At 39.7% G+C, this 12,063-nt stretch overlaps 1 protein-coding gene across 1 annotated transcript in view; it reads left to right on the forward strand.

Annotated features, from left to right (window-relative positions):
* pex14 (peroxisomal biogenesis factor 14) overlaps nucleotides 1-12,063 on the forward strand; it is a 45,303-nt gene that overhangs the window by 10,034 nt on the left and 23,206 nt on the right. The window contains exon 3 of the mRNA XM_085145513.1: nucleotides 8,909-8,993. Within this exon, the coding sequence (XP_085001639.1) occupies nucleotides 8,909-8,993 (85 nt within the window). The remainder of the gene's footprint in view (nucleotides 1-8,908; nucleotides 8,994-12,063) is intronic.

Genomic DNA, 12,063 nt, shown 5'->3' on the forward strand with positions numbered 1-12,063 from the left:
ATTTTCTTTCTTTCTAGAATGGTCAAGGAGCTTGTGTGTGTTTTCATGTTATTTTATTTTAGGCCTCCCTTGTTAACCTTTAAAATTAAGCACTTCATCAGGCACTGGTAATAGGTAGACTCCTTCGCCTTCATCCAGAGTCTTCTTGTTTGTGTCTGTATTTAAAGGTAGAGAGCAACTGTAAACCAGGAGTCAAACAGACATTGACACAGTAGTTAAAGAAAGAAATAAATTAAATAAATAAATAAATAAATAGCCAATGGCACAACTGACAATTACCCAACACCTGGAGTGGCTCCCCTCCCCAGCATGTGCTTCAAGACTGTCAACTTCTTGTTAATGCAGTGATTAACAGGAAGATGGCATTTGTTTTCCTGTGCAGCTCTCCTGGCAGCAGCACTTTGCTTTCTCTTTGATTAAAATAGTAGATGGATGGATGCATTGTAGCTCTGTCATGAATTTCAAAAGAAAGGGTGACAAGGAGACGTTAGAAATGGAATAAATAGAGGCGAGGCTGAGGCCTTTCCGTCCTTTCCAGATTGTGTTTACTGCGGACTGTGGGATTTTAAGCGAGGTATTGGCGGCCTGCAATCCTGTGGAAAGAGTCAGCCAACTCTGACAGTCGCCCAGCGGCCTTCGGTTGTCTCCAAATTTCACTCACTCGCAGATTTTCTTTTATTTATTTATTTTTTCCGCCTGTCTCTCCTTGTAGATTTTCTCCATTCTTTTAATGGCACCGCTACCTGTCTGTTCCCCCTCACATCTGTACGTGCTGCGTCATGGTTCCAAAAGTGTGTGGAAAGTGGTTTTGGGTATCATGGGGATGAGAAAAGGGGAAGTGAAGGGGCTTCGTCAAACAGCCTGTACTTTTAAAATACAGAGAGTGGCATTGTCGCGTGTTTTCTGTGTCAAGGTCGACAGAAAATGTCAGAACAGGTGCGCGTCTGCTGCTGAGCTGCTTGCCAACTCAGCCCCTTTTGCTGTAACACGCCACCCCGTGTGACATTATAGTGGTTCACTGTGGGTCGTCTCCTCTCTCTCTTTCTTTTGGAGGCGCATGGTAAAACATGTATTTTCCCCTGTCACCGCGTGACTTGATGTTCAGCTAAGATGGGTGTCGACGCCTAAACTTTGACCGCTCCCTCTGATTGTCACGTAGTCAAGTGTTAAGATTTTGATTTGAGATCAAAAGGAGGAGCATAAATCGTGTAAATTTATGTGCTGTATGAGAGTCTCTTAAGTTTCGATCACCAGGCAGCCATGTTGCAAAACCTGAAAATTCTGTGTGCACTTCTCAAAAGAGAAGGATAACGTTTAGGCGGGGCATGTATAAACCAGATGTTACACATTTTATCGCTTTATCACGGTGACTTTTTATAACTCGCTCATCGTGTATCGTTATCTGGTTTACAAAGGTTAAACTAAATTGCTTTTTTTTTTATGAGCTGTCTTTTTTTTCCTCTCAGAGTTAAAAAAGAAATACAAGTGGTACTTCTTCTTCTCTTCTCTGGCCCTGGTGATTGCTGCTTTTTGTCTGTTTGTTTGTTTTGTTCTGTTTTTTGCTGTCAGCACCCCACTCTTTATGGTTTTCCTACTCTCGAGGTTAGACTCTTAGCGGTGGTTGGATGCCTCTGGAAAAAAAGAGAATTAGCCAACACATTTCTTTGTCACTTAGTGTGATCAGGAGCAGACTCTTGCCGCTGCTCTCTTTCTCCAAAACCAAACGAAGGCCTGCTGGCTTAAGTTTCCTCCCTGGTTCGATGTTTATTTCAGCCTGACTTGTCTTCTACGGTAGATGTGTGGCCCATTGTCTTGGCAAGTGTGTCTAAATGTTTCTGACAGGTCTCAGTGAAAGACAGGCCGCAAGGGTAAACTGCCAACCCCACCCCTCGTATGCCACTTCTGCCAGCCCTGGCCAGTAGATGGCGATGTTCATCTTTCCTGGCTCTGTGCCTTCCTTGGCGCGTCTCCCTTCACACCATCCTTCCCCTCTCCTCTCTGTGGAACTCACTGAGGAAAGAGGGGTCTAACCCTGTATGAAGGGTCATGCCACCAATTCCTGGTCCCCTTTGAAGACCATGAAATTGCTGATCCAAGACACATGATTAGTGCATTCAGCCTATTGACTGGAAAAGGGTTGACACACAATTACAATGTCACTGGAATGTCACAATCTGTCTAGTTGTCTTTCTGAGCATAGGCTCATCCAGTGGCACAGTGTACCCAAGAAGGAATAATTTGATCAATAAAAGGATACCTCTCTCTCTGTTGTCACTGGTCTCTCTATTTTAGTTTTATTAGTCAATTTGGCAGGCGAGCAGGACTGCACACAAAACTGATGCCAACTCGCTGCATCTTCGCCGCAGCTCTCGGCTTTATTTGCCTATCGTAGTGCTTCAGTTGTATGCATTGCAGGATGTGTGTGTATGGGTTTGTGTCCACGGGTGGGTGCTTCCTCAGTGAGCAGAGCAGTTTTGGATGAACAGAGGAGGATAGGCTTGTCACTGTAAGTTGCTCGTGACGGAAGCAGCTCTTCTCCTGACACCACAACACAACTTCTGTGGTGTGTCGCTTGGACACAAGCTTCACGTTGTTTGCTGCTGGTGCCGCTTGCATTTTGCCTCAATCAACTAATTGAATGTGAAAGGCCGGCAGGCCCTGATGATGTGAAGGACAACACACAGAGCAGTGGCAGGTTTAAGAAAAGACCCTGTGCTTCTTTATGTTACCGTAGCAAATTGCGTGTCTCATTTCTCTTTACCGAAGAACTGAACTTATATGTATGCCATATATAAATATGCCATAATATAAATGTTTTGTGTTAACCTCAGTGTAGATTTTGTTATGAAATTTGCTATTTTAAAACGTTCCATAAAAACACTACAGAGTGTTTGTGTTTTTGTTTTTTTAATAACAGCCAAACTACTTTCTATTGCTTTCCATTCATCTAAGTTTTCATTGTAAACTCTACTGTTTATCGTTGTTAAACCATACATGAAACTCTTGCTGCTTTGTTTATTTTGTTTGTTTATCTTTTTGATTTTTCAAAAACATTTTAACGATGCATTTTAAATCAGCAAGAAATGATCAGAAAGTTTCTGACAGTTTAGTGTCTTTTATTCTATTTTAAACGTTTTTCTCGTATATTTGACTGGAGTCATTTCTAAACAGAACATTTTTCATACTCGACGCATTTACAGACCGCATTATGACCACATTTTCTTTTTGCTACGCTGTGCGTAGATAAAGTTGCGTTGTGAGCATTTTCACGTTTTGAAAACGGTCACTGAAAAGCACACGGAGCTGCTTGTCACACAATGTCATCACTGACTGCGTAAGAAAGAAAAAAGAAAAAGCTTCGAATTACAGGAAAGAGCCACTGCATTAAAGAACAAAGGAGATCGATGGCAGTACATTAAATTTTATGCGAATGGAAAAAAAAAATCAACTAATTAAAATTGATTACTCCTGCTTTGTAAATGTGTTTCTGAATTAAATTATTGTATGAAAACATTTTGACCAATCGAGGAGCTGAGGAAGTATCCATTACTGGATTGCAGCTGAGAAGGGGCTGGAATGTTTTGTGGTAGCTAAGTAGTTTGTTGTGCTTCGCTGCGACTCGCTTCTCGCACCCCCACTGCTAAAGTGCCATGGGTTAATCTCTGATGACCCTCATCTCTGAGAGCAGCTTCAAACTCATGGTTTGGGCCTTTTACCTGAATTAAAAAGAATGTATAGGGCTAGGCAGTATTTTTGCCCAAAGTAAGTGAAAGTGAGGTGTCACTCACAGAATCGCACGTCTTTAGTCATCAGGGCTCTCGGGGCTCTCGGAGCCCCACTGGGGATGTCCTTATCTAAACAGTCATCTGTCTCACTAGTTTAGCAAGGGCAACCTCAGGCAGCACGACTGACAGTTGCACATTAAGAAATGTCAGATTCGGCTTTATAGCGTATCTGTCAATAGTCTAGTTTTGAATTGGCCGAGTGCCACCTGTTTGTCTTCATGTTTAGATCTCGCAAGAATAAACAAAGCGCATGACTTTGTTGTTGCTTCATGTACACGTGGTAGCTTCAGCTACTTTCTTATTCTGCTCGTTCTGCAGAATGAGGATATTTTTTTACCCTGTACAACCGGCTCTTGAAAGAAGTTCAATTATTTTGCAAGTCAGTAAAAAAAGAAGCCAATAAAACATTTTTCTTTTCTTTTTTTCTTTTTTGGGGGGACAATTCTGAACTTATAGTTTAAAGGAAGTGAAACATTTCCAGCAAATTAAACACAGTTTTGAAAGTTTTACACTTTTCTAAAAATTGCTTGTATTTCGAAAATAACAAGGCAGCTTCCCCCCCCCCCCCCCCCCGCCCTTCTTTCTCTTTGACAAGCGTAGCGTTATTTTTCACAATATCATATTAAGCGCGTTTTTACCTTTTTGTCAGTGGCCTTGTCGAATACAGTCTACTGCGGCCCTCGGTTTTTCTCACCACTAAACCACTCAACTTTTCCATGTTTGTGATGTCAGAACTTTGATAGGGAAATGCTGCTGAATGGAAAGTTTCTTCTCTATATGCAGTGGTCTTGAAAAAAAAAAGAAAAGCTCAATTTCCGTCCACCAACCCCCCCTTTACAAAAATTGCATAATATGCTTTTGATGTCATGATCGTAGCCTTGCCCATGGCTCTGACACTGATACAGCGCAAGTTATTTTTAAACCTTTGCATAGCAAATGTCAATGAAGTTTTCCATGACCCTTTTTCATCTGCTGAAAAGTTGACTCTGACCTTTAAATTTCAAAAGTTAGGATAATTCAATAAAGATTGACCACATTTCAGAGTGTAACACACAAAACGCCAACCCACTTTTATTTACCCTCGTACTCAAAATAACGTGTGAACAGATGCAAAGTAGTTTAGAAAAGCCCACGTTTAACCAGTAACCCTTTATCAGATTTTGCTTATGCTGAAGACAAGTTTCGGTAATTGCTTCTCATTTCATTTTGTAACGTTCTAGCTTCTTTGAAAAAGCACTGCACATGAAGGGACGAGCAACAATGAGTGAGAAATGAAGGGTTCTTTTTGTACAGTCATTGTTAGAAAGATTCGTCTCCAGCAGGGCCCTTGAAGCTCCTGGAGTGTCTGAACAACTGTGGATGTTAGCTAAATGGCCAGCTCTGCACCTCACTTCCTGATGTCTCTCAGGGTCAGTAATTCCCTATAGCTGTTCCCAAGTGGCCTTGCTTTCTCCACTAAAGGTCACATTAAGGCAAGAAGGTTGTCACAATTAGAAGGGCATTTAAAGCTGCTCTTTTAAAAAGATTAAAAAGCACTGTTGGCCACATCAAGCAGTCAGGCAACTAAAGGAAATACAATAATTGCATTAAAAGTTAATTCCTTTCTGGCAGGGCTCTAATATCAGAAAGGTATTGGGTTAAGTCATTTAAGACAGCTGCCCCTGATAGCAGATCATCCATGAAAGCACCAAATTAATATAGAGCTTCATTTTTCGCCGTCTCTCACTTTCTCCTGCTTTTGGTCCTCTAAACGTGTGTTTGGGGGGGAAATTTGAGACTAGCTTAACACAATTTTTGTTCATGTCTATCAGTCTGTTATTATATCAGGGGCACTTCTCCACAAATGTACAGGCCAGGGCAATTTGGAATGAATTGATTCACACTGAGCCCGAATTCTATACTTGCTAATGATTTCCTTTTAGACCCTCAATTGCACCCCCACCCAGCTTCTAGTTCCATCAAGTCCTGCAAATCTTTTCAATGTTGCAGACAAATTGTGTACATATTTTTGCAGAACAGATAAGGAGCAAAGAGTTGCTCAGTACATGCCAGTCATTTCCTGTTCAAAAATATAAAAAGTTGATGTTGCGCTCTTTTTTTTTTTGTCTTTTTTTCTTTTCTTTTTTCTTTTTATGAATTGTTTGAAGTGTTTTAGATAAGAATATGTGATACCACGAGACTGTGGATGGAAAATCTTGAGTTTTGGTTTTTGGGGTTTTTTTAAACTCTGGTATCTTTTATCAAAGTGTTCTTGTTTATTCCAAGAATGTTTGCAACCCTAAAACTGCATTTTTACCGTATTGCACAGTAATTGCTCGATAAGTAGTGGTTTGCGTTGGCCTAAATAATTCAGACTGAAAACACAAATCTTTTCTCTCTTCTCAGATGTCTTTTTAATTTCTCGTGGTTAAAATTCTGGTTACTTTAAAACTGAAACTAGCTACAAATACAGAAACCAGCCCAAATGATCAATCGTAAGATATACCACGAACTGGTGTCTGATGATCGAAAGTCTGAATTTCCCAGATGCTCACACCTGCTCTTGAATTCCTGTAAAATATCCATAGGTGGGTCTTACGGTATATTATGGTTAAGTGCCGTTACTAGTTGGGGCAAAAATATACAACTGGTTACATGGATTCCCTCAGGCGTCTATCCATGCAGTTCGAACGTAATTGGATTGCAGCCTCATTTCTCACAATTCGAGGTATCACAGTTGTAATTTTCAGACAAGTGCAGTACAAATTCTTGTCCAATTCAAACTCAATAACATTTCTGTAATCTTGTCCGTTCATCAAGTTCACTCTCTTTAAGTGTGTTGGTTAATGTTATCTCTTTCTGTGATTGAGTTTTCACCTCTTTTTCGGCTTTACCTGACACTTTATTGGTTATCTGGTTTGCAAAGATTATCGCTCTTAACATGGAGCACTCTGGTGCATTAGGAGTTGAACCTTTACAAGAGGTATTACAAAGAAGCCTAATTGTTCTGCGCACCAAAAATCATTTACCAGTTTCCTGTAAGGAAGGAAATTCACCTAATTTCTGTTTTAGTTATTTATGCCGTCTACTCAAATGCGCCTTGTACTGTTATCCATCTTACCCCCGCCCCCCTAAAAGCCCCAGTTGTGTGCTACCCAACACTATAACTGGGTTGATCCATAAGTCAATAACAAGACTGAAATCTGTGCAATGTGGTTATAATTGATTGAGATGTCTGGATGGAACTTGTGCAAAGCATCTATGTCATCTGCTAAGAAGTGCATTTTTCCTCTCCCTGAAGATCTACCACAACAGTTTTAACCAAATGGACATTTGCCTCATTAGTTTGCCTCTGAGCTAGCTGCGGTCCTTTCTAAGATGTCACACTTACGCCTGTTAACGCTGATACAATTTTCTTGTCAATATTGTGCTACTGAAATTTTAAGCGAATGTAAACAAGGACTGCTCATTCAGCATATTCTTTCCCTGTTAGGTCATTACCTCTCAGCGGGCCTCCTGTATATAACTGTTATTTACCGTAATAAATATTAGAGTATTCGATTTTAGTGTGTTTATTATCTCTAGTTTCCGCCATTACCACATGCTGTGTCTTGTGGTAATGGCTCACTGACTTGGACAGTGAGCGCTTTGCAAGCACTGGAGTGATTTTTGTCTTTTTTTATCAAAGGGATATTTTCTCTGTGTTTTGACTGTATCTTTTGGCCCAGAACATCAGTTACGGGGTCACCATGCAAATGGTTTAATCTGGTTGTCACAATGAAGGTTCCGGGTGACTGGCTTTAATAAGCCCTCAGCATATATAGAGATCCAGGAAATTCCGCACCTCTTGCGTAACCCTTGTGTACATCAAGGTCACCGTGGTGTCCCAGTGAAAATGTAGATTAGTGTCTACATCAGTTGTGGCAGCGATCTCATGAAATCAAAGTGGAGCATTTTAATGAAAGGTTCACTGGGTTGTATAAAGAAGAAATGTTATTATTATTCAGATGTTCATTTTAGGTTTGTTTGTAATCCGCGTTTGATAAGTTTCTTAAAGATGCCTGTGCTATAATTCTCTACTGTACTGTGTGCTTGTGACAGAAATCTCACTTTTTAAACGGCTTCACTGCCACTCCTACCACTTGGACAAGTTTAAACTGCAATTCTTTTGGATTGAAACAGGTTCTTAGTATATGCAATGCATTACCCAAAATGAATTACCACTGGCAGGGCGCTCAATCACTTTGTATCTTTCAACACTAAGAGAAAAGAAGAGTAATCAAAACCTTTCAACCTATTAGAGGGATGACTTTTACAATTGAATCACGGGGACCACAGGTGCGATAATAAGTCATCGAAACCTCCTCTCTAGTGTGTTTCCCCTTTCTCTGTGTTCTTACATATTTATCTATTTTAGGAGGCGCCACTTCATGGCGCCCACTTCAAATTTATGTTTTAATGCCATTTGAGGAAGATTTTTTTTCCCTCCCTCCAATTCTTGGAAATGCATACTGGGGTGGAAAATTAAGGTGCATCTCGAAGGAAAACATAATAGAATCGATGAACGCAATGCACTTAAAACTACTGGTGTTCTGATGCTATTTAACGTTCTAGTGCATTAACGTTTCAAGTCATTACAACATTCAGGCTGGGTGATTTGATCATGGCAGGTTTTTAACTGGAAGAATTACAGAAGTTTTCAGCCTAGGATTCTCAAGTTATTAGATACAAATGATCACCTCTGCATTAAGTATAGATTTTCTTCCACTCCGCACTTAAGAATGGAAGTTTGTCTTTAAGAGGGTAATAGCAAATTAAGCTCCATACTCCATTTGTCCAGCACTCTTGATGGGCTAATTTTATAACTGCTGATTTGGTCATTCCCCACATTTAGCTGGAAAGTGGTCAGGTGGTCTTTTTCCTCACTGCTGGGTGTGGGGGGAGCGTAAAAGCAACTATCAAATGGAATCCATTTAAGGTTTTTCTTTTTTTCCTGTGGGGTTGGACTGATAATGAACCTTTTTCTTAAAGAAGGTCTAGACTGTTGTTTGTGCTGTGAAAAGCATCAGTTTGCTGCAAAGCTTATCTTCTTCCTCTCATGTTATATCATTACGAGGGATTAAATCACATTTGTCTCTCCCCAGATTACCACTGCTGTACAATTTCTACAGAACCCAAAAGTACATCAGAGTCCCTTGGCCCTCAGAAAAACCTTCTTGAAGAAAAAAGGTGAGAAACTTCTCATTTGCTTGATTTAAGCTGAAAGCTGTGAACAGTATACATAATTTGGGGGAAAATGGCTGTGGTATTACAATCCATATGTTTATTCACAAAATGCGGTTGGCAAAGATACATATGCTATTTTTTGTAAGATCATTCTGTTGGGGTCAAAGGTTGTGGCCATGGATCTTTGCCTTCAGGGGGGTCTAATAGGGGTCGATTTAGCTTCAGAGAGCATGATTCAGGCTCTGTGAATAAATGACACACCAGTCTGGATGCTCCTTTGGGTTCAGGAAAATTAATATTGACAAACTCCCTCTGCATTTTCAATGGAATTATCAATATTGCCTTCCAGCATTTTAACCCTTTTACTTAATTTAACAGTTATCGTAAATTTGAGGCACGGCACGAGGAGGTTTTCTAAGCAGGGCAGGTTGGAATGTTTGCTGGCTCTTCACTTTCTTTGCAATTCATTGAGATATTTCTAACACACAGTAGAATATTGTTTGTGCAATAAAAGTTGCAAAAAGCTTTATTACTCTGAACTCATTTAAGTCAGTTCAATATAATGCAGCAGTAGAGCTGCAGTGTTATGCCATGTATTTATAACAGTCAGCCTGTGTGTGTGTGTCTTTTACCTTGGATAAACGCTTTGTGGGGAGTGTTTTTATTTAAATTTGCAGTGAGACAGTTCAGTGTGTGGGGACTGTACTTGTACAGCGCTTAGGGACTTTGCATTCAGCCAAACAGTGAAAAGTGAGCCTAAAAGCTCTGTGACTAGGAAAGGTAACCCGAAACCAAATCCATGGTTGCCGGCTGCTACTACACTCATCTCATATGGCTCTCTTGATATCATTTGAAATGTATTTTTTTTGTCTTTTTCTTTCATTATTAACAACTAAGGCATGTTATCAGTCTGCTGTTGGTTAATTGAAATGTAACAAGGCCTCATTATTGTCAAAGGATGCCACGCTGCACCTTATTTTCTTCTTACTTTCAGCCTTGATGCAAACTCCACGAAGCTCCACTATCCAAATCGGTTTGCTCTTACTGCACTTTAAGTCTATGAAATATGTATGATGCTTTAATGCAGATTTATTTTGGAAAATCGGTTCCGCTGTAGATCTAAACAAGAACTCTGGATTTGCATAAGGACATCGATCTTACACAGAGAGAGATGGGAGATATGGGCAATGAAACACTAAGCACAAAGTATGTTTGCACTCTGCAGTGTTCTTAGGATAACTCTTGACTTGTACAGTCATACAGCAGTGAACCTGGAAGTTGTTTAAATCCAATACTCAAGCTTTGAGATTTCTCCTGTTTCAGGAAAAAGCTCTACAGTTACTATCGTGCTTTATTAAATCAGTTGCTTTGTGTTTTTGTAATTTTATTTAAGTACAGTATTTTTTTGTCTTAGAAATCGACGTTGATCATATTACAGGAAATTATGTCAGGAAAAGGCTTTTTTTAAGCTGCGCTTCAAACACAGATATTGCACCGCAATGGCGTTTAGTAAGGAACTAATCTTAGCTGACTGCTAAAAATAAAAGTAAAGTGTACTTTAAGTGATGAATCACCTGTCAGACCTTTTTTATTAGTATACCACATTTCTTGATTGAAATATTTCTTTGTGGGAATTTAAACAAAATAACTTTATCGTGCCGGTGTTTGTGTTAATTCATAAATTATTGCTATGACTTGCACTTGGGTTACATTCATAGTAACAAAATAAAATGAAGTATCAGTACAAAATATCTTTTATCCTTTGTTCATCTTCTCAGAAGCATCGACATCAACACTGACAAGAATTTGATTTTGAAACTTTCCGTTTTCCTCCCATAAAACACGTTGGAAAGCTGAATCAGATTAGTAATCTTGTTCATTGGTGGCTGCTTGCTGAGCCACAATAAGCTTTTATACAGGCGGCAGCGGGCCAGTGCTCAGACTTTTGCATGCTCCTGTACCCAGCATGTATTGTCCTTTCAACCTTTTGACAAAGAAACTCAATCATCATCCTCCTTCTCCCACAGTCACCACAGCAAATGTGTCAGTCTTAATTTCTAATACAGTTTAATGTCATATTTATGTAAATACTTCTGGATTTTACTCCATATTAACAGCCAGAAATGTCAAAGCACACATAAAATGAAACAATACCATCTCCTGGTAGAGTGGAATTTAAATTGGATTCCTCTTGCTGCCAGTACTTGCGCTGGACAGCTGATGAAGGGGAAAATAGGGCCCACTTTGATTGCATGTTGCAGAATCTTTACACAATAATCTCAGTCGTGCATATTATTTCCCAGCGCATTTGTGCCCTAATCTGCACTGAAGGATGCCTCTCTGGTTACATGTCTGTTTTTTCCAAAGAGAGCCTAATAGTGTGGTTTATTTCAATATTCATTGAAAAATATAATTTTCTGTTTTCCTTCAACTGTCAATTTCAGGGTATGAATTGGCAATTATGCAGTCCAATATTTCAAGCTGCCCTTCTCGAGTCCTTGAAGTTGAATAAACTGGCTGAAATATTGAAACTTTGTCACTTTGATGTAATATAAATCAAGATTTAAACCCAGAGATGCTTTTTTCCCTCTCTTTTACAGAGGAGTGAGGAAATGAATTGCATTTTAAACTGTCATACCGCAATCTTGAAGCAATTTTGCCGTAGTCGTTGACTGCCAAGATCAAGTAAATTTTATTGTGTTTGAGTGAAATATAACGCGCTAGACTCTCATCTAGTGAATTGTGCCATCTATGTCTTTTTCAATTAACAGATGCAGCAACTAAAGAGCATTGGGCCTCCACTTTGGCACCACCATTTAACCCAGACAATTAGCAGTTACACACATAATTACCAAAAAAAAAAAAATCAAATTCTCAGGACAAAGTCAACAACATTTTCCAGTTCTCAGTGTGTCACTTTGACCGTGGGACCTAAGGTGACATCACCCAGCCGCTCCTAGTTTGACAAACCGAAGGTAATTTGTTTTGGAAAGTAAACACAGGGAGTGTACATACTGCTGCAGTACAGGTAATTTCAGCATGTGAAACGGGTACAGGGCATTCGGAGTTGGTG

The sequence above is a fragment of the Neolamprologus multifasciatus genome, chromosome 20 (genome assembly GCF_963576455.1).
Source record: "Neolamprologus multifasciatus chromosome 20, fNeoMul1.2, whole genome shotgun sequence".
NCBI classification, from domain to species: Eukaryota; Metazoa; Chordata; class Actinopteri; order Cichliformes; family Cichlidae; genus Neolamprologus; species Neolamprologus multifasciatus.